Source organism: Cuculus canorus, chromosome 12 (genome assembly GCF_017976375.1).
Source record: "Cuculus canorus isolate bCucCan1 chromosome 12, bCucCan1.pri, whole genome shotgun sequence".
NCBI classification, from domain to species: domain Eukaryota; kingdom Metazoa; phylum Chordata; class Aves; order Cuculiformes; family Cuculidae; genus Cuculus; species Cuculus canorus.
In genome coordinates this window covers 15795238-15818426 of record NC_071412.1, presented here as the reverse complement: position 1 = coordinate 15818426, position 23189 = coordinate 15795238, and the positions used below count along the sequence as shown (strand labels likewise).

The 23189-nt window shown below is 56.0% G+C and overlaps 1 protein-coding gene across 7 annotated transcripts in view; it reads left to right on the top strand.

Moving 5' to 3' along the window:
• The first annotated feature begins 12638 nt into the window (after positions 1–12638).
• TLE3 (TLE family member 3, transcriptional corepressor) overlaps positions 12639–23189 on the top strand; it is a 32274-nt gene continuing 21723 nt past the window's right edge. For 5 of the 7 annotated variants that reach the window (XM_054077274.1, XM_054077272.1, XM_054077273.1 and 2 more), the window contains exons 1-5: positions 12639–12924; positions 13451–13584; positions 14396–14496; positions 14582–14645; positions 15828–15872. In XM_054077274.1, coding sequence (XP_053933249.1) covers positions 13561–13584; positions 14396–14496; positions 14582–14645; positions 15828–15872 — 234 coding nt within the window. In that variant the 5' untranslated portion in view covers positions 12639–12924; positions 13451–13560. The remainder of the gene's footprint in view (positions 12925–13450; positions 13585–14395; positions 14497–14581; positions 14646–15827; positions 15873–23189) is intronic. The other 2 variants (XM_054077271.1, XM_054077268.1) reach the window with 1 other exon arrangement.

The window sequence follows — 23189 nt, the reverse complement described above, 5'->3', positions numbered from 1 at the left end:
TTTCGCCTCGGCCCAGGCAGTGGTCTGGCCATCTCGAAAGAGTGTGAAGCCCTTCTAAAACTTTCCAGCTAGCTGACAAAGTCCTCTGTGATGTAGCAGCCCCAAGTATTTGCTTGATCTTCTGTTGCCACACATTCTTCCGAGAACAAACCCGCACAGCAACGCGCGCACGTCATGCTCCTCTGGAGAGCTGGCTGCTTTTCTCTGGTTATAAAGCAAAGCTGACAAGTGTCAGACCTCCTGCCAAATCCGCGCTGACTGGCATTCTCATGAGTGTTGGTCAAACAGTAAAATCCATTCATTTGTCTAAAAGCAAAGCCACAGCATTCTCCTCGTCTCAGGCTGGGACAAAGTCTGTGCCTGTCTGCTCCCAACGCCCTTCCTATGATGGCAGCGGGCATCGCCCCCTCCTAACCCCACAGCCGGTGCAAGGATGGGCTCTGCGGGTGGCACAGTCACAGCCCTGGCCCCCTGCAGCCGGTGCTTGGTGGAGAACATGGCAAGACCCTTGGCAAAGCAGGAAATGTAAATCTTGGGAGGAGCTTGGGCTCGTAGCCCAGAAGGCCAACTGTATCCTGGGCTGCATCAGAAGAAGTGTGGCCAGCAGGGCGAGGGAGGGGATTCTGACCCTCTACTCAGCTCTTGTGAGACCTCATGTGAGTCCTGCATCCAGCTCTGGAATCCCCAGCATAAGAAGGATATGGATGTATCGGAATGGGTCCAAAGGGGGCCACAGAGATGATCCAAGGGCTGGAGCACCTCTGCTATGAGGACAGGCTGAGATAGTTTGGGTTGTTCAGCCTGGAGAGGAAAAGGCTGCAGGGAGACCTTAGAGCAGCTTCCAGTATGAAAAGAGGCACCAGAAAAGCTGGGGAGGGATTTTTTTAAAGGGCATGGACTGATAGGACAAGGGGGAATGGCTTTAAATAGGAAGGGGGAAGATTTAGATTAAACATTAGGAAGAAATGTTTTCCTTTGAGGGTGGTGGGGCCCTGGCCCAGGTTGCCCAGAGCAGTGGTGGCTGCCCCATCCCTGGAGATGTTCAAGGCCAGGTTGGATGGGGCTTGGAGCAACCCAATCCTGTGAGAGGTGTCCCTGCCCATGGCAGGAGGTTGGAACTGGATGAGCTTTGAGGTCCCTTCCAACCCAAACCATCGTATGATTCTATGGTTCTATTTGAGGCAGGGGTGTGGGAGGTGGTGAGGCCAATGCTCTAACTGAGATGCTCCTGTCCATCCTTCTGGCACAATGTCCCCATACCCAGGTCCCACCTTCGCTCCCATGGATCCCGGGAGGCTTCACTCTCCCCGTCCATGGCACGTGACAGCGAGCAGCTTGGTTGACGCTGAGTGGAGCGTTGGGTTTCTGACTGATGGCAGCATCAGGGCTCGCCGCTCAGATTGATATGCGTGCGTGCGCTCTTCGTGTTTGATTAAATGCTTGTGAGAAGGGAGATGCTTCATTTCCAGGCCAGCAACAGATTGAGCATCAGAAGCATCTTCAGGAAGCTATGGGTATTTTTTTGTTGTTGTTGGAGCTGTACTGGGAGGAAAGCAGAAAACATAGTGCGAACGTTGTGCAAACGTGGCAGCTCCTGTGATCGGCTTGTGCGCAGTGTTCAGCTGGGAGAAGTGACGGCTTTGTAGGCCGGGTGTGAGTTCTGCTGGTTCTGGAGCCACTTGGAGCTGGGTGTCCTTGGCCAGGCACTTGGGGAGGTCTGCTGCCCTGGCACCTATAAGGGCTAATCTGGCAAGAAGGAAACCACCAGCTGCTCACAGTGGCCAATGGGCTCCCAGTGAAGGGAGAATCCCTCAGCCCAGGCAGCTTTTGGGACAAGGCCTTAACACCATGCCTTATCAGACATGATGGGAGGCCTCTTATCTTCCCCCTCTTCCATTTCCTTCTTGCTTCAATGAAACTTCTCACCCGTGCTCACAGGCAGCATGTAATTGTTGGCCACTTTGCTGAGAGCGGCACGCTGTGCCTTGATGGGTCAAAACAAGCCCTTTATCGAACTTCCAGCTCCCAGACGGCTCCTTCCCGGGGCTGGAGAGCACAAGGCAGCATGGCTGCACAATGCTGGAGCCCCACCAGCGTGTCGGGCATCCCGACCCCCACGCTGTGCCTTTCATCCCATGTGGGTGGTATGGGGAGATGAGATAACCCCCCCATAGCAGGGGTGTGCTGGGGACTGGGGGGGGCCTGCTAACAGCCCCCCACCCCAGGGCCAGGGGCTCTGTCCCCTTCCCCTGAGCAGGGGATGCTTCAGGGTTGGAGATGAGGGCACCCAGGCTGCTCAGAGCCCTTCGGGGTGTCACACACCGGTCCTTGGCCAGCACTGACTGAGGAAGAATGGGTACCTGCATAAAGGCCAACTTTGATTTCAGAGCTGCACAGAGAAAAGCCAAGAGGCTCAGAAATCAAAATTGTCCTTCACACAGGGTCCTGCTCTTCTGCAGCCCTCAGTTCAGCCCAGTCCGTGGTTGGTTGAGGGCTCTACAGATGTTGCAACGCGCTGCTGGCTGTGTGGGAACCACAAGGTCCCTGATGTCTTTCCTGGGCTTCTGGATGGCTCAGGAGTTATCACTTCTCAAATGCTGAAAGCTCACTGCTTTGGTCCCAAAGCACATGATTTAGAGCTGGGCTATAAAACATGGTTTAATTAGCCAAGGAGTGGGGCTCACAGGGACGGAGGGGCACTGGCAGCCGCCTCCAGCCCACCCAAGGGAGGCAAAGCCCTGGGAGAGACAGCAGTGCTGGCTTTGGGCAGGCAGTGGGACCACTGCCACGGGCTCGTATGGTCATTATTCCTCCAAAGAGAGACCACAAAATTGCTCCTGCCCAGCAGATACTTGCTGCAGCTGAAACCAGTCCCGAGCGATCGCTGAAACCCGTTCCAGGCTGAGCCCCAGACAAACGTGCGCGGCTCTCATTTATCAGTGGTAAACGTCTTCCTGTTTAAAATCTCTCCAAATCACAGGGGTAGCTTGTTTTGACATTTGATTAGACACAGAGAACAACTCGAGAGTGCTTGAGTGAGTGAGTGAGCAAACTCAGAAGCAATCCTGGTGCTGAATGCTCTGGCCTGTTAGTGATAGAGGCGTATCGGGCTGGGAGGGTGGGCAGCACTCCAGGGGAAGATAAGTGGGCTGCCGGGAGAGACGAGCACGAGGAGAGGAAGCGATGAGTGAAGTCAGCTGAAAACAGTTTCTTTTGCTCACTCTGACTCATAAATTTCATTAATACCCGGGTTTGCGAGCAGAGCTGTGCAGAGCTCCATCGTCCTGGATCTGTGCAGAGCCATGCGCTGCCGGAAGGAGACCCTGGCTGTGTAGCACCCAGGAGGCTGGAGACCCAGGAGGATGGGGATCCAAGAGGATGGAGATCTAGGAAGCTGGAGATCAGGGAGGATGGAGATCCAGGAGGCTGGAGACCCAAGAGGATGAAGACCCACCGTTGGCAAGCGTTTCAGCTACTATTAACCCCCTCAGTCCCTTGTGCCAGTGACCTGAAGAGGCGAAGGCGCTGCATTGCTTGTCTTGTTGGTGCCAGCATGATGCTGGACCCCAAGCGTGAGATCTGCCCAGGGTCAAGGAGGAGCATCCCTGCCTGCAGAGCCCGGCCAGGCCTGGGCAGCCCTGAACTCCCAGGGGTTCATTTTTTTCTCCCAGACCTAAAACGTGTTGTGTCAGGTTGGTCATGACACTGCAGGGCTGTTTTCCTTTCCCTTGCTATCACTGCTATCAAGTAGGAGTTAACAGCTCTTGTTTATACAATGACTATCTGGCCAGAGGCTGATTTAATACCTCCCACTTCTTTTAAGTGCAAATAGACTCTAATGTGTGTATTAGGCTACTTGAATGGCTGTTCTGGTGAAATCTTGCTTTCCAAATAACTTATCTGCAGTTAATGCCGGGAAGAGAAGAGCAAACTACTTTAGAATTTAGCGATAATAAAAAGAAAACAATCCGTTTATTATATTTCCCCCTTTCCCTGGCTAAGCCTTTAGGCACACCGAGCCTCGCTGGGTTTCTGCAGGCAGAATCCCATAATAGTTTATGGGCGCAGCCCTGATTCAGCAAAGTTGCTTATGAGCATCCCCAGGCCTGAGCAAAACAGGCAAAATCCGAGGACACGGAGATTTGCAGCGAGGCTGCCATCGCCACGCTTCCAATCCAGTGAGGATGTCATCCCCATAATGCCACCATCCTGCATCCCTCCTGCTCCCCAAGCTACTTGCTCTGGAACTGAGGACACAGAGCTTTGCAGCAAGGCTGTCATCACCACGCTTCCAACCCAACGCAGACGCCAGCCCTGCACCATCACCACCATCCCGCATCCTTCCTGCATCCGAGGACACGGAGCTTCTCGGCAAGGCCAACTTCACTCCACTTCCAACCCAGCGCGGATGCCAGCCTTGCACTGCCGCAATCCTGCATTTCCCACTCCCCAAGGTCCAGGCTGGAGTGTGGCCACCGGTGGGGTGGGAGTGGTAGCCGTGCTGTGCCGGCAGCCGTCTGCAGCCACGCTTGGCAGGAGAGACAAAGAGTAATATCATCCCTGAGTGAAACTGCGGAGTTTCTGCTGAGTCACAGTCATCGGGGAACGGGGAGAGCAATTACAGCCGAAAACTGGGAAGGCATCCCAAACAAATTGGTTATAATTAACAAGTAGGAGAATAACACCAGTAATACCATTAGCAGGCCCAAAAGCCATTTGCAATATAATATCTATAATTAGACAGGAGACAGCAAGAGCTCGGGCTGAGCGGCTGGCCCCTCGAAGGGAGGGCAGGTGAGGGTGGGGAGAAGGGTGTCCACAGGCTCTGGAGGCGGTAAGAACCCTCAAGCATCCATGAACATCTCTGAACACCCATGAGCAACCTGGCTGGCCCTGGCTCAGGTGTCCGGGGAGGCCCCACAGGCACAGCTGAACCTGCTCTCCCTGCTGAGAACAGGCAAGGGTCTCCTCTTCCTCCTCCAGGTTCTCCTCATCCTTCTCCATCCAGGATGCAGCCTGGCTTTAAAGATGAGTAAGTGCACTGCGTTGCTGTGTCAGGAGCCCATGAGGCGTTGGAGCTCCAGCACTGGTGGAGCGTGCAAGACCCGTGCTGCCTCGTCCTCTGCCAAAGCACAGTCACAGCTCATGGCCCATCCAGGGGGTGTCTGCATGGGGCAGTGCTCGGGCTGGATGTGAGCAGGGGCAGAGAGGCAGGCGGGGACAGGAAACACTGTTCCGCTGCCTGCAGAGTCCTGCTTGCCCTGCCTGGTTTGGACTGGCGGTTGTTTGATAGAGCCGACAGCGATGGAGCTGCTGAGTTTTGACCAGAGCTGCAGCTGAGGCTGTTAGCAAGTGCTGGGCCTGATCCCTTCACCTGCTCTTCTTGGCCAGAGCTTTCAGCTGAGGCTTTCCTGGCAGGAGGGATGCCTGACTCTGGCTCCTCTGACATGTCTCCGTTGCCAGGAGAGTCCTGGGCTCACTCTCCCTCCGGCACCATTTGCACTCATAGAATCATGGAATGGTTCAGTTTGGAAAGGACCTCAAAGCCCGTCCAGTTCCAACCCCCCTGCCAAGGGCAGGGATAACTCCCACTGGGTCAGCTTGTTCCAAGCCCCATCCAACCTGGCCTTGAACACCTCCAGGGATGGGGCAGCCACCACTGCTCTGGGCAGCCTGGGCCAGGGCCTCCCCACCCTCACAGGAAGATATTTCTTCCCAATATGTCATCTTAATCTCCTCTCTTTCAGATTAAAACCCTACCCCCTCATCCTGTCCCTGCACTCCCTGATCAAGAGCCCCTCCCCAGCTTTCCTGGAGCCCCTTTCAGCACTGGAAGCTGCTCTAAGGTCTCCCCGGAGCATTCTCTTCCAGGCTGAACAACCCCAACTCTCAGCCTGTCCTCGTATGGGAGATGCTCCAGCCCATGGATGATCTCCGCGGCCTCCTCTGACTCACTCCAACAGATCCATGCCCTTCCTGTGCTGAGGACTCCAGAACTGGATGCCGAACTCCAGGTGAGGTCTCCATCTGCTCCTCATATCCATCTCCTCACATCTCCCATCCCAGCTGCAGAAGGACAGGAAAGAAAAATCTCGCTGGTGAGGCTCAGGCAATTTTCAGTGCAAGGAGGGATTTGGGGCAGGTTTGGAGCGGGTTTGCTGCCTCCCAGCCCCCTGCCCGTGCGGCCCCAAGTGCCCAGAGGTGCCTGACTGGGCAGGCGCAGGGATTGCTCAAGCAAATCCTGCGGCTGAGGGTGAGGTCAGTGGGAGTTTGGCTTGTGAAAGGACGGGGAAATCGGGCTGTGGCAACACCAGCAACCAACGCTCTTCCCCATCCGCCTGCTGCCAAGGCTGGGGAACCTCCGGGAAGCGCCTCGGAAGTGCTGGCTGCGGGTGTGCAGAGTGGGAGCATGTGGCCATGGGAGGCAAAGAGCAATGCCCATTGCTGCCTGCTCCTGCCACCAGTCCGGAGGACCCTGGCGTGGGGCTTCCAGCTTTCTTTAGCTGCTGTGCAGCAAGGACAAAAGCCAGAGTTCAGAGGTTTTGTGGAGGGATTTAAGGAGGTTGTGTTGGACCTGCAGCAGGAACCCAGCCCTGTCCCGTAGGAGAGCCCCATGCTCTCTGCCATTTCACAGGTTTGCGGGGTACATTTTTCCCCATGGAGCCCTGAGATTTGCTTAGAAGGGGAAAAAAAAAAGAAGAAACAAAAAACTCAGAGCCAGAGCACAGTCTGTTGGGCAGGTATTTGGGTGCTCAAGCATCATGAGTGGGAACAGCTAAAAGTAAAGGGGTTTTTGCAGTGCTCAGCCCTGCAGGGGTGTTGTGCCAGAAATGGTTGCAGGACTGAACCCTCTCTAGCCCGGGAGGGCTGTAAAACCTTACTGCCGAGCGCTGATAAACCTGAGCTTCCCCACAAAGCAAAATAAACTCACTGATAGCTCTTGAGGCTACGTCATTTGTTTGCATTTCGCTGCCTTCCCAGCGCTGAAATCCTTGTTTAGGTAAACTCAGAGCTAAAGGGAATTTGGCAGGCAGGGTCCTGCCTTGCGCAGAGGGCAGACAGTGTCACCTGGAATGCAAACACACTCTGCTGACCGGGGCCCGGCCCCGCTGTCAGCGATAACCGCCGTCACGCACCCGTGCACATGGAGCAGTGCCTGCGCCCTGCGTGAATTCGGCTGGAGAGGGAGCAGGGGACACAGGGGACTTGGTGAGCAACAAGGGAGAAGGGTGTGGGTGTGGGGGTGTGTGCGTGTACACGAGTGTGCACATATGTGCAGGACGTGTGTGCATGCACGCATGAATATGTGTGTGTGTATATGTGTGTGCATGTGAGCATGTGTAAGTGTGCGCACACGCGCGCATGCATGTGTGTACAGGGGTGTGCACATCTGTGTGTGCATATGTGTATGTGTGCGTGCATTTGCAGGTGTGTGTGCACATGTGAACGCACATGTGTGTATGCAGAGGTGCACAGAGGTTTCTCCTCTTTCCCACCACCTCCTCTGCACCCAGACAGCCAATCCGCACAGCGCGATGAAGCTGTGTGAAACCAACACCAGCCTCTTCCAGAATTCCCGAGACACACAGGGTACGAAGGGTAGACAAAAACTATGGCGTCAAAAATGTGTTTCTGGTGTTTTGGATCCTTTTCCCTACTGGGAAATTCAGGGAGAGCAGGGGGATTGTGGCTGTGGAGGTGTTCAGACCCCATCAGCTGCAACAAAGCTCATCCTGCAGGTTTCTTTCTCCCCTCATTCCCACAGCCCCCAGGAGAACCTGGTCCCTGGGAGTGCTGAGGCTGGTCAGAGGTGGCCAACGTGGGACCATCACCCACGGGAGGATGGAGAGCAGCAATTCTTCCCCCGCAGAGGCCGTTCGGGAAGGGGAAGGGCAGCTCAGATGGTTTCCCCGAAGGGTGGTATCGCGGTGAGTACGGGATGGTGTCACAACGCCCCATGCCCAAGAAGACGAGCCCCAGGCTTCTTCTCAGACAGGGTGGATGAGAACATCTGTTTCCTTTCCCCTGGCTGTGAGACCTCACACAGTGCCACAGCTGTGAGCCCACAGCGCACCTTGGCACCACAGGAAGGGACAACTGTGCACAACAGACAACTCTCTGTGGGACAACTGTCCCTAGGGAGACATTAGGGTTAGGATTAGGCTTAGGGCCAGGCTTAGGGTAAGGATTAGAGTGGTCTTCCTGAAGAGATGTCCTCATAGAGAGTTGCCCACAAAGAGTTCTCTCCACAGGGAGTTGTCCTGCAGAGAATTGTCCTCACGTAGAGTTGTCCTGGCCCCTGGGCACTGCAGTGCAGAGGATGGGGCACACCTTGGCCAAACGGTGCTGTTGGGACCCGTGATCTCCTAATGGAGGGATCACTACATCGCCACAGAAGACCTCACCTCCTCCTGCACTCTGCTCACCCCGGGGTGCTCTGCTGCCACGTCCTCACGGGGAAGTGACCTTTGCAGGCAGCCAAATGATGCGCATGAGCATCCCCAGAGCCCTCATCTTCATCCTCAGCCTCACCCGGCAGGGTTGGTGCCCCCAGAAACACCCGCAGAAGACAAGGTGCCTCCCTCCTCGCCTCCACCCTGCCAAACTAGCCTACAAAGGAGGGACGCAACATCCCCAGCCTGCGGTGACAAAAGCACCTCATGGCATCTTGCTGGCTGGGAGAGAAGCCGGCGGCTTCTCCCGCTGAGGCTTGTTCTGAGATCGCTAAGGACAAAAAAAACCTCAGGAAAAGAAAAATAACTTGTGGGAAGAGATCATGGTTGATAATTGGGATGTGCAAATATCAATTTAAGTGGATTTTTAATCAATATGAACCAGGACATTTTCCTTTCACCCCTAATAGTTCTTCTCTTTTTTCTTTTTTTTTTTTTTTTTCAACCAGGTGAGTTTTAATAAGCTAAAATAAAACATCTGCTATTTCAGTTCAGTTCTAGCGTGAGGAATATCAATTAACGAGCAGCGTTCTCGGTCGTTTGAGTTCACCACAACAGTGCTGGAGCTGCGGCGAGATGGGAATGGGAAGAAAATTACAACCTTTTCGGGGAAACCATTAAATAAAAATCAGAATTTGTCCATAAGTGCCGCCGAGGGAGGGAGGCGGCTCATCTAATGGGTTCTATTTTGAGCAATGAAATGAATTTTCAGCCCAAACCCGCTGCTTTCTGTTCCTCTCCTCATGGCCCTGTGTCCACCGAATTCAGCTCCAGAAAGCGCCTCGGGGCAAAGGGTCTGGCTCAGCCCCACTGCTGGAATCACCCCATTTTTTGCACTTTTCCAGCTCAATTAAGTGCAGAGTGAGGATCAGTGGGGAATAAGAGCTCAGTAGAAAGTGTGACCCAGCAGCACAACCCCTACCCTGGGGGTAGCATCAAACTGTAGGGTTCACTTAACCTCCCCAGCCATAGAAATCCACAAAGATCTGCAACCCAGGAGCGAGTGCTGGGGCCAAAGTGCTGTGAGTTGGAGAATTATGATTTGAGGGTGGGGAGGCCCTGGCCCAGGTTGCCCAGAGCAGTGGTGGCTGCCCCATCCCTGGAGGTGTTCAAGGCCAGGTTGGATGGGGCTTGGAGCCTCTGATCCAGTGGGAGGTGTCCCTGCCCATGGCAGGAGTTGGAACTGGATGGGCTTTGAGGTCCCTTCCAACCCAAACCATTCCATGATGCTATGATTATCCCAGATCCTTCCAGCCTGCAGGAAGCCTCGGCAGCTCTGGCCACCTGTTGCCACGCGAGGAGAGGCAGCACAGCGAGGAAGGGCAGTGTGTGTCCCAATCCCAAAGGCCTCTGAAAAGGAGGGTTTCCAGGTGCTGCTGCCTTTGCTTTGCAATCCTGGGACTGACGTGAGTGGGCGACACCGGGAGCAGTGGTCACATTTCTCTGCTAAATAGATGTCGCCTCAGACGTACTGAGCAGCGCAAACTGCCAGGGAGAGCACTTTAGAGGAAGAATTAGTACCGGTTTCACCGCTAATATTTCCAGGGTTACTAACTGCCAATAATTTTTGCTGTTTCCCTGGGTACAGATGATCTCAGGAACCCTGTCTTGCATGGCTCAAAGCACTGAGGGCTCACGTTCCCCCACATTGGCTTGCCTGGGTGCTCTCCCAGTGTCTGCTTGCCTGGAACAGTTAACAAATCTCCTGGGGCTGCAGTCCCAGGGATGCTTTGCACCCCTACACGCACCATGATGTCCACCCCAACATGTACTCTATTTTTCCCATTTGATGTGCGTCCCAATGTACACCCTGATGTGTACCCCATTTTTCTCACCTCATGGGCTGCATCAAAAGAAGCGTGGCCAGCAGGTTGTGGGAAGTGATTCTGTCCCCTCTATTCCTCTCTTGTGAGACCTCATCTGGAATATTGTGTCCAGTTCTGGAATCCTCAAGGTAAGAAGGAAATGGAGCTATTGGAACAGGTCCAGAGGAGGGCTACAAAGATGATAGAAGGGCTGGAGCACCTTCTCTACGAGGACAGGCTGAGAGAGTTGGGGTTGGTCAGCCTGGAGAAGGCTCAGAGGAGATCTTACAGTACCTGAAGGGGCTACAGGAAAGATGGAGAGGGGCTATTCACAAAGGATGAGAGACAATGAGTATAAACTGGAGAGGGGCAGATTTAGACTGGACATTAGGAAGCATTTCTTCACCATGAGAGTGGTGAGACACTGGCACAGGTTGCCCAGGGAGGTTTTGGCTGCCCCATCCCTGGAGGTGTTCAAGGCCAGGTTGGATGGGGCCTTGGGCAGCCTGAGCCAGTGGGAGGTGTCCCTGCCCATGGCAGGGGGTTGGAACTGTATGATCTTTAAGGTCCCTTCCAACCCAAACTGTTCTATGGTTCTATGATTCTATGATGCTATGTGCATCCCAATGTGCACCTTGCTGTCTAACCCAAAGTCCACTCCATTTTTCCCACCTGATGTGCACCCCAACACGGACCCCAATGGGCGTCATCGTGTCCACCCCAATGTTCACCCCCTTTTTCCCAGCTGATGTGTGACCCCAAAGTGCCCCCCAACACGCACCCGGATGCGCACCCTGATGTGTATCCCGTGTATCCCATTTTCCCCACCCGATGTGTGCCCCAACTTGCATCCCGATGTGCACCAATGTTAGGAATGGTTGGACTCGATGATCCGATGGGTCCTTTCCAACCTGGTGATTCTATGATTCTATGAATGTGCGCCCCGTTTTTCCCACCTGCCGTGCCCCCCCCGAAGCGCACCCCACACCTCGCCGCGACCTGCTGCCTCTGCAGAGGCGAAGCCACAGGGGCGGAACGACTCAGCACCGCGCAGGACCGTGCGGCGGGGGGGGGAATGGCGAGCAGGCAGCGAGGCATGGCGAGCGCAGCGCGGGGGCTCCGGCTCCGTTTTCCACGCCAGGTTTTGGCTCCGCTCCGCTCCTCGGCCGGGCCCCACGTGGGGCCGGGGCGTGGCCTGCAGCGCTAGCCAATGGGAGCGCCCGGCGCTGGCACCGCACGGCACGTCAACAGCCGGGACGCGCCCAATTAGCGGTGGAGGAAGGGGGGGCAGGGGGAGCCGGGCTCGGGGCAGCCCCCTCGCCCCCCGCACCGGGCTGGGGCACCGGGGGGCGGGAGCACATCCCCTTTCCCACCCCCCGCCTTCGTTCTGGGGGGGTATTTAGGTGTTTTTTTCGCTCCTCCTTTCATCATTTAAACAACAGCGCTTCATTACCAGAGAGCAAACGCCAACCTGTTCCTTTGATGCACCAAATCAAATTGATATTTAGCCCTGCGCGGCGGGGCCGGCTCGTTTGAGCGGGAGGAGAAGCCATTCCGCGCTAATTACGCCGCCATTGGCGGGCGGGGCCGGGGCGGCAGCGCCGTTTGTCAGCGCCGGGGCCCCGCGTGGCTTTGATTGACAGCGGTCCCCCCCTCAGCCAATGGCGCGCAGGGACGCGGCGACTCGCGGGCTGCGATTGGCGGGTTGGCCGGAGGGACCCCACGTGGGGCGGGGAGGCTCCGAATGACGCGGGGGGAGGGAAGGAGCCATTTTGTGTGGCGGAGCGGGGCGCGGCCGGGGGGTCGCGGTTGTCCCGCGCGCCGCCCGCCCGTCCCACGCGTGAACCGGGGCGGTGGGTGTGTGCCCCGGACCCCCTCCTCTCCGTGTGCCTCGTTAAAACCGCTCACAGTCACAGGGAACCGCCGGGGAGGGGGGAAAACACACCCCCCCCCCCCCCCCCCGGCTTGGTACCGGGGGAACCGGCACATCAAACAGGGAGGAAGGGCGGGAGGAAGCGCATCCTCCCGGTGGCTCGGGCTCCCCCCCTTCCCCACGCCGAGATCACGGCTCGTTGCGAGTGAAAACACTGAAGCCGTAAGAACGGCTCGGTTGGGTTCGCAGTCCCCGCCCGCCGCGGGAACCGGGCGCGATCCCCGCGGCCTGAGGGGGAACCGGGCGGTGGCGGCGTGTGGGCGTGGCTTGGCGAGTGGGCGTGGCTTAGGGAGGGGGCGTGGCCCGCGGGGCAGCCCCGCCGCCGCTTCAGCCGCGAGCTGCCATTGTGACGTGCGCGCCCAATCGGCGCTCGCCGTCCGCGGCCCCACGTGGGCGCGCCCCGCCGCGATTGGCCGGCGAGCGGAGAGGCCGCCCGGGTTTTGTTCCCCCTCCCCGCCGCCCCGTTTCGCCCGGGCGCTCCGGCGGCGGCGGCGGCGGCGCGGGGACCGGACCGCGTGCTCAGCGCTGCCTCGTTCCGCGCCCGCCGAGGCTCCACCGGGAGCGGCTGCTCGGCTCCGCGACCCCTCCAGGACCCTTCTTCCCCCGGGAGCAGCACCATGGCTTGTGGAGTTACGGCGCTACCGGCTGCGCGGAGCTGAACGGCGGCGGGAGGGGGGGGAGCCGCGGCGGAGACACCGCTTCGCATGTCCGCGGCGCCCGGGAAGTCGGATGTGTACGGCCTTCTTCCCCTCCTCCTCCTCCTCTCCTCCATGGCCGTCGTGCTCCGGCGTTAGTTCCTGGCTTTGCTTCCCCCTTCTCCTCGCAGCAGGAATTCCGCGGGATCCTCCTTCCTCCGGCGCTCTTCGGCTTGGGTTTATTTTTTTTTTGTTTTGTTTTTTTTTTTCTTGGGTTTTGTTTTTTTTTTTTTTGTCTTTTTTTTTTTTGGACCGATTTGGCTTTTTTTCTCGCCGGAAGCAGGGGGGTCAGCACCTGGCCCCGGCTGCGGCTCGGCCGGGCAGGGCTGGGCTCCGCGGGTGCGCAGCGCCTCCCCGCCGGTGCGGTGCTTTACGCCGGGGGGGGGGGGCGGCAGGAAAAGGGGGAGCACAGTCCGTCCACCCCCCTCCCAACCCGCCCGCCGGCTCCGTTCCACCCTCCCAACCCCCCCCGCCGGCCCCGTTCTCTCTCTCTCTCCCCCCCCCCCCCCCCCCCCCCTCTCCTCCGCCCCCCGCACGGACTTTCCTCTCGTCTCTTTGTTCCAGTTCTCGGTCTCTCCCGGAGCGCTCCGTGGCCAACGGGCAGCAGCGCACGTCGCGATCGCCGTAGCTTGGCACGGCGCGGCTGGCTCCTGTGACCGCGCCCCAGCCCTGCCATGTACCCCCAGGGCCGGCACCCGGTGAGTCCCGGCACCCCCGAGCACCCCCCCCCTCCCCACCCCGACATCCCGCTCCCCCTCCCCTCTAACGCCCGAGCTCCCCTTTCCCGCTGCCCCTGGTGAGTCCGACCTCCCCGTGCACCCCCGACACCCCGAGACCCGTGAGATTCCGCCCCCCCCCGCTCCTCCTGGTGATCCCCCCCAAGACCTCCCGACCCCCCTATCTACCCCGATTCCCCCATCCTGCTCCCCCTGCGGAGTCCCCAGACCCCCCTGAGCCCGCTCCTTCCCCCCCCCCCAGCCACTTCACTCCCCCCAACTCACCCCGCTCTCCCGGAGACTCTTAACTCCCTCTACCCCACTTCCCCCAAGACCCTTCAAACCTCACGAATCCCTCCCCGCCTCCCTCTCCTGCTCCCTCAAATCTTCCCCTCCCCACTTCGGCCTCCCCCCGACGTCCCCCATTCCACCCAGTGAGTCTTGTTCCCTCTGAGACCCCCTGAACTCCCCCTACCCTATTTCCCCCACTCTCTTGAAACCCTCTGACCCCCCTCCAGCATCCCTTGAGACCCCCAACGTCCTCCCCTGGTGAGTCTCACTCCCCCCACGACTCCCTCTTACCCCCCCTTCCCTGCTCCCCTTGAATCTTCCCCCACTCTTCTTGCACCCCGACTCCTTCTGCTGCCCCCAGTGACTCCTGCTCCCCCCAAGACCCTGTGAACCAACCCCCCAAACCCTGCTCCCCCTGGTGAGTCCCATTGCCCCGAGCCCTTGGCTACCCCGCTTCCCGTGAGCCCCCCACCCCACCGCTGAGCACCCCGTTTTCCCACAGGCTCCCCACCAGCCGGGCCAGCCGGGCTTCAAATTCACTGTAGCCGAATCCTGTGACCGGATCAAGGACGAGTTCCAGTTCCTGCAGGCCCAGTACCACAGGTGAGTCTGGGGGAGCCTCCCTGCCCCCCGTCCCTGCCCCCCTGCCCTGCCTGCAGGGTCTCACCCTCTGCTCCCCCCTCCCCAGCCTGAAAGTGGAGTATGATAAACTGGCGAACGAGAAGACAGAAATGCAGCGCCATTACGTTATGGTAAGAGACTTTAATCAGATTTCGGCTCAGGCTGTAAATGTCATTAGCTGGGAGCCCAGGCGGGTGCTGCAAAAGGGGGGAACACCCCCCCCTCATTCCTGCCTGGGGACCCTGACCCCCTGCCTGGCGCAGGGAGGGGGCTGCCTGTCTCTCCCCCCAATCCTGGAGAGCAGGGAGCAGGGGGCTGAAGTGGGAACAAGTTTCCTGTTAACCCCGTTTTTTGCCAGCTCCTGCAGCCCCAGGAGGGGGGTGGTGTGTCTGTGACTGTGAGCCTGGGTCTGAGGGGTGCCCTGGGTGGGGATCTGGGCTGCCCTGGGGCGCTCAGTGGAGCGGGAGTGAGGTTGCCCTGGTGCCTTCCCAGGGCATCCCACTCCCCCTTTTCCCTCCCTTTCCCAGGATACTCTCTCCCTTTCTCCCCCCTCCCATTGTTTCCCAGGGCATTCCTTTCTCTCCCCACTCCCCTATTTCCCAGGGCAGCCCCCCCCAAGATTTCACAGGGCATTTCCCCTCCTTGCCCTTCTTCCCAGGACGTTCTATGCCCCCTCCCCCTTTCCCAGGGCTTCCCCCCTCCTTCTTCTCTCTTTCCCAGGGAAGGAGAATCCCTCACCTTTGTCTTCTTCTTCCCCCCCCCCGTTTCCCAGAACATCCTCTCCCACAATTTCTCGGGGCTTCTACCCCCCTTTTCCCGGGTTGCCCCCCTTTTTCTGGTCAAAGCAGGCTCTTTTGTTGCCCAGCAGCCTCTTTTTGCATGAGAGCCCCCTTGGGGGCTCAGTTTTGTGTCTGACCGGCTCAGCTGCCCCTGAACCCCTTTTTCTGGTGGGGAGAGAACAAATTCCTTCCCTCCCCCCGCCCCATGCAGTGAGAAGCTGGGTTTTTGGCCCGGCTCCGGGCTGTACCTGTTCTGCCAGGGCTGAGCAGGCGCCTCTCACAGCTCTGCACATCTTTTGTTTTTCTAAGTAGCTTAGGAGGAGAAAACAGGAGTAAAAAGGAGTGTCCTCCTGGTAAATGCATGCCAGTTAAACCCTATAAACATCTGCTTGTTATAAGGTATAATTTCCTTGGCTGCGAAAGCTTTAAGGGCAATTTTGAGCAGGATGCTTTCTGGTAATGACCTTATGCAAATACCTCCTGTTAAATTAATGCAAATTCTTGTCTCTTTTTTTTTTCCCCTTTATTCTCCAGTACTATGAAATGTCGTATGGTTTGAATATTGAAATGCACAAACAGGTGAGTGATTCCAAGGGGGGAAATGATGTTTGAGAAAAGGAGGCTGAGGAGAGACCTCATCGCTCTCTACAACTACCTAAAACGAGGTTGTAGCAAGGTGGGGCTTGGTTTCTCCCTGGCAGCCAGTGGTAGGATGAGGGAGAATGGCCTCAGGATGTGCCAGGGGAGATTTGGGCTGGATATTAGGCTGGATATCTTTACTGAAAGGGTTGTCAAGCATTGGAAGAGGCTGAATCACCATCCCTGGAGGGGTTTAAAAGGCAAGTAGATGTCGTATGTACTTGGGGAGATGGACTTGGCAGGGCTGGATCGCTGATTGGACTTGATGATCTTAAAGGTCTTTTCCAACCAAAACCGTGCTGTGATTCTGTAATTCCCATTGCCCTTTTCTCACCCTGAGCTCAAATGAGCCCCGGTTGTGCTAAACAGGGAAGCAGCGCTGCAGTGGGGGCCGTGACACCAGGTGAGATCTTGTGGCCTGGCAGCAGGAACTGGCGGTTTATGGCAGGCTGGTGGGTTTTTTTGCCTTATATATAGGAGGAACTTGGATTTTGAAAAGAATGTTTGTGAGAAAAGGTGAAAATCGCCTTACCTTCCATGCTGGGAGGTCAGTACCTAGAGTAGCTTGTTCCCAGCCCTCGGAAAATACTCTTATCTCCTGTGTTTCCCTATGGGTTTGTTATTGGTGCGAGGTGCCTCTTTCTAAGGTCATCCCCCATGCTGTAGCGTGAGACTTGGAAGGGAATTATCTTCAGGGATAGTGATATCTTACGCTGTATTGCTCAATGTCGCGGATTTGTCTTTGCATCTGGAAAATGAAGCAATGTTTGGTGCTCTCTGTTTTTTTTTTCGATCTCCTCTAATATGTAACTTGCCTAAAGGGAAAATATAGAAGGCCGGAGCAGAATGTGGTGTGCTACCTTGATAAGATTATAGTTAAAGAGCCTAAAGGCTGGGCACATGATGGTAAAACTTAAAGGAATAAAGTATTATTGAGATTAGACCCGATTATTTGTGCTGCTGCCGCTTACTGGTTTTAGAAGGAGTTCTAATTAAGAACTTAAAGCAGATAGAAGTTGACATCAACTTTGCAATTCCCAAATCAGCCCCATTCAACTCCAAAGTGGTTTTGCTTAATAGCAGCGTTGCAGCCCTAAGGAAGAAAGTGTTGTTAGGCGGTTGATGAGATTCAAAGCAGCCCCTCTGTGAATCTTCTGCGCACGCTTCCCTTTAGCCTTCTGGTATGGAGTCACAGGGTAACAAAAATAATTACTGCTTAGTCTTCAGTTTTGTAAAAATATCTTCTGTGCAGATAATCCCGGCTTCTTTCTCTTCATTGCCTCTGCCTGGACAAAAGTGTCCTTGTAGGGAGCACTGATAGGGGCTGCGTGGGACCTGAGTCCCCCTGCCCGGGGCGACTGGGGGCATGCAGGGCTGGGGCACAGCTCGGGAAAGCCTCAGGCATGGGTTTGGTGGGAATACTCCTGAATGCAGGATTCCTGTGTGGTGGCCTCCGGGGAGAACCTGGTCAGCGTTCTGCAGGCATCCAGAAGGACACGGACCCCGCCGCCTCCTCAGAAACACTTGAGGGACTGGAGTAACACAAACATTGGTGCAGGCTGCTTTCGGGAGAGGGAATGGCTCATGCCAATGGCTCATCCATTGGTGATGGAGCAGCTTGGCTCTGTGCAGGTGCTGGGTGATGCTGAGATAATGTTGCAAGATACTGAGCTACTTCTTTTGGTCAAAACTTTAGAAGCAATGGCTCTTTCCCCAGGCATGTATCTTTTCTACCAGTGTGTGTTTGCGACCAAAAACTATCTCAGAGGGTTTGCACCATGGGATGAGTGTTGGGGCTATGGAGTGAGAGCACGGCATGGGCTCTGGCTTTGTGCGGATGGCGCTTTCTACAGTCTGCTCTGTCTTGTGGCGTGAAAACATAGCATGTCTTCTCCGTGACATTTGGCAAGGTGAAGTCTCTGGAATGGTTTTGCAGGGTAACTGAGGAACCTCAAGATGTCCAGGGGTGGTTTTTGGTGGGGCTGGTGCAGGCAGAGCCTCCGCTGCCCTCCCTGACCTGGATTTTGCAGGGTGGCGGTTGCCCTGCCACAGCGGTTGCGCACGGGGAGGCCCTGCGTGGTCGGTGTGCGCCTCGCTGGGAGCTTCACTGCCTTGCAACTCAGCAGATGAAATCTTCACCGGATGATTCCAGGCTGCGCTGAGCATCCCCCGCCTGCTTGAGTTGTTCCTGGTGACATATGCTGCATGCCTAGTGCCGGGCTGACGGGGAAACTTTGGGGAGGTGAAGCTGTCTTGTTGTTTAATTGACAGCAGCGTGCATGGTGCTGGAGGAAAACAAAGCAGCCCGAGCTGCTCCCAGTGCGCTTTCAGGCAAAAGTGAGGTGAGAGGGAGCCCAGGGATGGGGAGAGCTCAGGATGGAGCGAGCTCGGGAGTGGAGGGATGGGGAGAACTTCAAATGGAGGGAGCTCAGGGATGGGGTGCAAGAGCTCAGGGGTGGAGGGAGCAGAGGCGTGGGGAAAGCTTGGGATGGAAGGAGCTCAGGGATGTGAAGAGTTCAGGGATGGAAGGAGGAGAGTGATGGACTGTGGGAGCTCGAGAACGGGGATTGAGCAGAGGGATGGAGCTAACTCAGGATGCAGAGCTCAGCCCAAGCGTTGCCCGGAGGGGGCTGCCCTGCTCTGGGGACACAGCATCCCCCAGAAGGCATCCCGCCGCTAATTGCAGCGTGGTCCTGCCTGCATCTGGTCGAGGGTGGCTAGTCCTGAACAAACAAGTTTATCAGCTGACCTGTTTAGCGGTTGACTTGTGTTTATCTGCACACAATCAAGTAGACTGGAGTGCCTGAATTATTCATGCAGTGTCCTGCCCTCCAGACTTGACTGCTTGTGATTACATCTGCTCGAGACAAACATTGATGGATACTTCATCTTTAAGCAAAAGGGGATTGTCTGGCTGTGGGCTTATATAACAGATTATCTCTTCTACGCTGAATGTTAAGTGCGTGCATATGTGGCCGGGTGTGGTAATTTTTTCCCCCCTTTTTCTTGTTTTGTTTCTTGTTGAGGGGAAAAAAAAAAATGCAGTTTTATAAGCAACTCCATATGCAAGGAAATATTTCGGAAGTGACTACCCACTTTGTTGCCTGTAACGCAGTGAATTGCTCCTTGCAGCAGCCTTCCTGCTGAACGCGGCGCTTGCGGGCCCGGCTCTGTCTGCCTCAACCTGAGGCTGCTTGGGAGCTTGCTTTGAAAACTCTTTTTTTTTTTTTTTTAAGGTTAATTGATTTTTACAAAAGAAACTCGGGTACCCCGGTTGCTTTGGTATTGTTTTTGTTCAGCTCTCTGTAGATAATCACTAAATGTAGTAACAATTCCAAAAGAAAGACTAATTTTATGTGGGGAAACAGGACACCTCGGCAGGAGAACCTTTGTGCTGGGATTTTTATGGCTGAGAACTCTCCGCATAAGCACTTCTTGTGTTGGTGCTTAAACACTTTAATGCTTGAAACAAACCCGAACCCTCCTGACACTTCCGTGGGATGAGAGGCATGGGGTTTATGTTCTAGAATATTCCAAGAACACAATATCCTTGGTCAGGCTTGTTAGCGAGGAGTGCCAGGTAATGATTTGCTAAAGTAATTTGTTAGGGTGATGCTCTTGGGCCTCTTAAGGTAGAAGGGAATCGTTGTCAGCCATCTTCACCTCTCCCTTCCCTTGTGGGAGGCAGCAGGTGGGGGTCTGGGGGCCTCTAGGTGGGAGTTTTGGGGTCCCTCGGTGGGGTTTTGATTTCCCTGGGTGGGTTTGATGTCCCCGGATGGGGTTTTAGGGTCCCTGAGTGGGTTTTGGGGATCCTAGGTGAGCTCTGCCCCTCGCCAGCCTGGGTGCTGGGTGTAATTATGTAAGGAGGTGTTCTGTCTGCCCCTCCACACCCCCTCCCCGAATTGAATTCTCATCAGCGAAGCTCTCCACTTTGCTAATAACGATAGCAGCCACAAATAGCTTTCAACATGCCATTGACAGCCTGGTTGGAGAGAGCACTTGAAATAGTGGTAGACAGCTGAAAGTACCCATAATTGTGCGCCGGAGTGAGAACCACACTGCTCAAGGGCCTTATTTTCATGTGCTTAAAGAGACAATATCCTGGTTTCAACAAATGCTGCTGGTGCTTCACCACTGGTGTGATTTACTCCTTGCCTTTTGCCGACTGCCCCGCCACCCTCTCCCAGGGCTGAGGTTCTTGGGGTGTTGTGCAGCACTGGGGTGGAGCTGGGGTGACTGGAGGAGAGTGATGGTGGTGCAGACCCGTCTTGGAGACACGGGGTGCGTGTAGCGAACCCGTGGTTGTGGAGCTGAGGAGGAAGTTGGGGGCTTGTGGGTGGGTTTTTCTCCCTTGGAATCTTGCATGAGGCATGGGATGATGATGATGATGTCACATCCCTGCATCCCACGTTCCATTGCCTTTGGCAGCTCTACCAACCCCATTGCTCTGAAGGCTCTGGGGTGATTGCTTCTCCCTGAGACTCTTGTGTGAACCATGGTAGGAAGAGGGTGGTGCTGTGTTCCTGCATCCTATGGATCATTGCCTTTGGCAGCCCTTCCAACCCCATTGCCCCTGGGGTGTGGAAAGTCTTTAGGACGTTTTGGCATGTTATTCAAGAGAAGGAAGGGTCAGCAGAGCAATGCCGTGCATTTAGGGTTTTGTCTCTAGCCTGCGTCTTGCTGTTTAAATCGCTAAGCAAGGGAATTTCTTCTGGTGTGGCCCAGAATCTGTTCTGAGGCTGCATCTGAGATGGTGTCCTGGTGCGACTTGCTTCCAAACCATGTAGATTCATGGGGGATCTGTCCTGCTCAGGATGCTGGTTGGGGTGCACCTGCTTTGTGCAGAGCATTTGGGAAGCCTGGAGGCTACAGGGTTGGTTTCTCCAAGCGTCTCTGTCCCCAGAACATGGCTCAGTGCTGACCCCAAAGGCTCCCAAGTGCTGGGTACCCAGGAGGTGGTTCAGTGCAGTCCTCTGCCATAGGGCTGAGATCAGCCCGCAGTGCAGCCCCGGGGCACTGATGGGGCTGAGGCAGCCCTGCAGCTCTTGTTTGCTTGCTCAGCTAAGGCCAAAGCCGATATATTTTAGTGCAGGAAGCATCTCTGTGGCCTCGAGCGATGTCTGTAGGATGTCACACCAGGGTGCAGGCTCCCCCCATTCTCTCACCCCATTCAGGGCTGGGCTTGCACTCCCGTGCTTCGGGCCGCTCTTCAGGTTGCTCCTTTCAGCTCTGCTCCGTGTAGCCTGTGACCGATGGCCGGCAGAGTTATTTTTAAACTTCCCTCTGCCACGTCCAGGTGTAAAGATGAGCAGACGGGGCTGGAGCTGCTGGGGAGAGCCAACCCCCCAGCTATTTAACACCATGCCGCCACGCACTGCTGCAGTCGGTGCTTGGCTGGGCTCCAGTAGCCTCTCTCCATGCCCTTAAGTGCTTTGGGTGCTGGGAGCTGATCTGGCCATTTTAAGAGCGGGTGACAGGACTTGCAGCCCGTGGCCAAAGCGCTGTGTCTCTTGATTTATTACCAGTGCAAATGTGTTCTCCAATCGCTCCCTGCTCGCAGAACGCCACCCAGAAGTGTTTCTTGCCTAGCAATGGGTCAGATGCCTGGCAGGCACAGGGCGCAGCGCGGGATTAGTTGGGATTTCAGGTTCTCCTGACTCCTTGCCCTTTTTAACAAGGGGCATGGAGCCGCCATCAGCATCCCACTGCCTGGGCGGAGCATCCTGGGAGGTGCTCCTACGGGTGCAGGTGCCGCTGCAGGAATGTGGGTGCTGGGCTGCTCTCCAGGGGTGCCCTATGCAGCCCCTGGTCTTTACCCACTGCTGGTTTGCAGTCCCCATCTCGTTGCTGCGTGCTGTGGTCCAGTGAAGATGCAGGGGATGTGGAGGCTGGGATTGCCATGGCAACCCCGCAGCGGGGAACGAAAGCTTTTCTTGGCAGGAGTGGCTTGGGGGGATTCAGAGGGGGCTCTGTGCTCTGGGGTGAGGTGATGAATGAGCCTTCTTATGGGGAAGGTGTCGGGCATGAAACCTTTCCCTGTTCCCAGCACGCCGGAGGATCCCGTTTCGCTCCCGATTAAACTTCTAATGGGGACAATGAGAGTTTAATTTGCTGGGGAATTGGAAAAGTTCAAGTGAACAAATATTTAAAGATCATCGAATCTCGTGTTAACAGGAAGCCTCGCGGTCGTAAACATAATATTTTGGACATCTAATATCTTCTTGCTTGCTGAATCCCACGTGGGAAGTCTCTCTCTTTGCAGAGCACCGAATTGTTCTTCAAATCTTTGGTGGAAGTTTGGGCAGAATTGGATTTAAACGTGGAGGCGATGGGTCGTCATGGTTGTCTGGACCGTGTTAGTGCTGGATGGTGCCCAGGGAAAATCCAGTGCATTCCCTCCCTCCTCCGCGGAGGCGGCCTCTTTGGATGCTGCATTTTTCCCTTTACACCTTTGGACACGCAGCCGGCGGGACTGCTCATGCTGTCACTGCTGTTTGCACCTCAAGGAAGGATTGTGTTTGTTCTAGAATTTGTTGGGGGCTGGCAAGAAGGAGCTCGCAGGAGAAGCGACTGTGTTGGAGGAGCAACGTGCCGAGCGCTTGTTGCGTCCAGAATCCAATAGGCATCATCTGAAGGAATAAATATTTAATGGAGCTGCAGTTTATATGTAATCTAATCGATGCGGCAGTGCCAGAAAGGCCTCTACAGCGGTTTACGTATCGCTGAGCAATGCGTGATATGAGCACCGGGGTGGTTATCGGTGGCACAGCTGCCACTTTGGAGCAGCACTGCTTTGCCAGGGTGGCCGGCAGCACACGCGATGCCAACCCACGCTCCCGCACCGCTCTCCTTTGGACACAGCACGTGGCTTTGTTTCTGCAGTTTGAGCTTGTGGCCCAGTTTTTGTGGGCTCAGAGTGGTTGGTGGATGATGGGTCTGGTCTTGAAGAGCTGCTGCTGGCCAGAGCAGCAAGTGGAAGTCCACGTACCCTGATGATGGCATTCAACTCCATCATTGGCGCTTGTTTGGTGCGCTCAGCAGCCTGTGCCACTCGCTGTTGATGCTGCGGGGACAGAGGAGTGTGGGCAGGGAGCACCGTGCCTTCAGCCGCCGCCTGATGAGCCCTGCGCCCTTGCTTTCAGGTCTGTGATAATCCTGGCGGCCGCAGCACTCGCGTAGCTGTGGCCAAGGTACCTGAATCCAAGCTGTAGCTGCTTTCAGCTGCCTCTGCCCTGGCCCCGAGTGCCGGCACGCTGC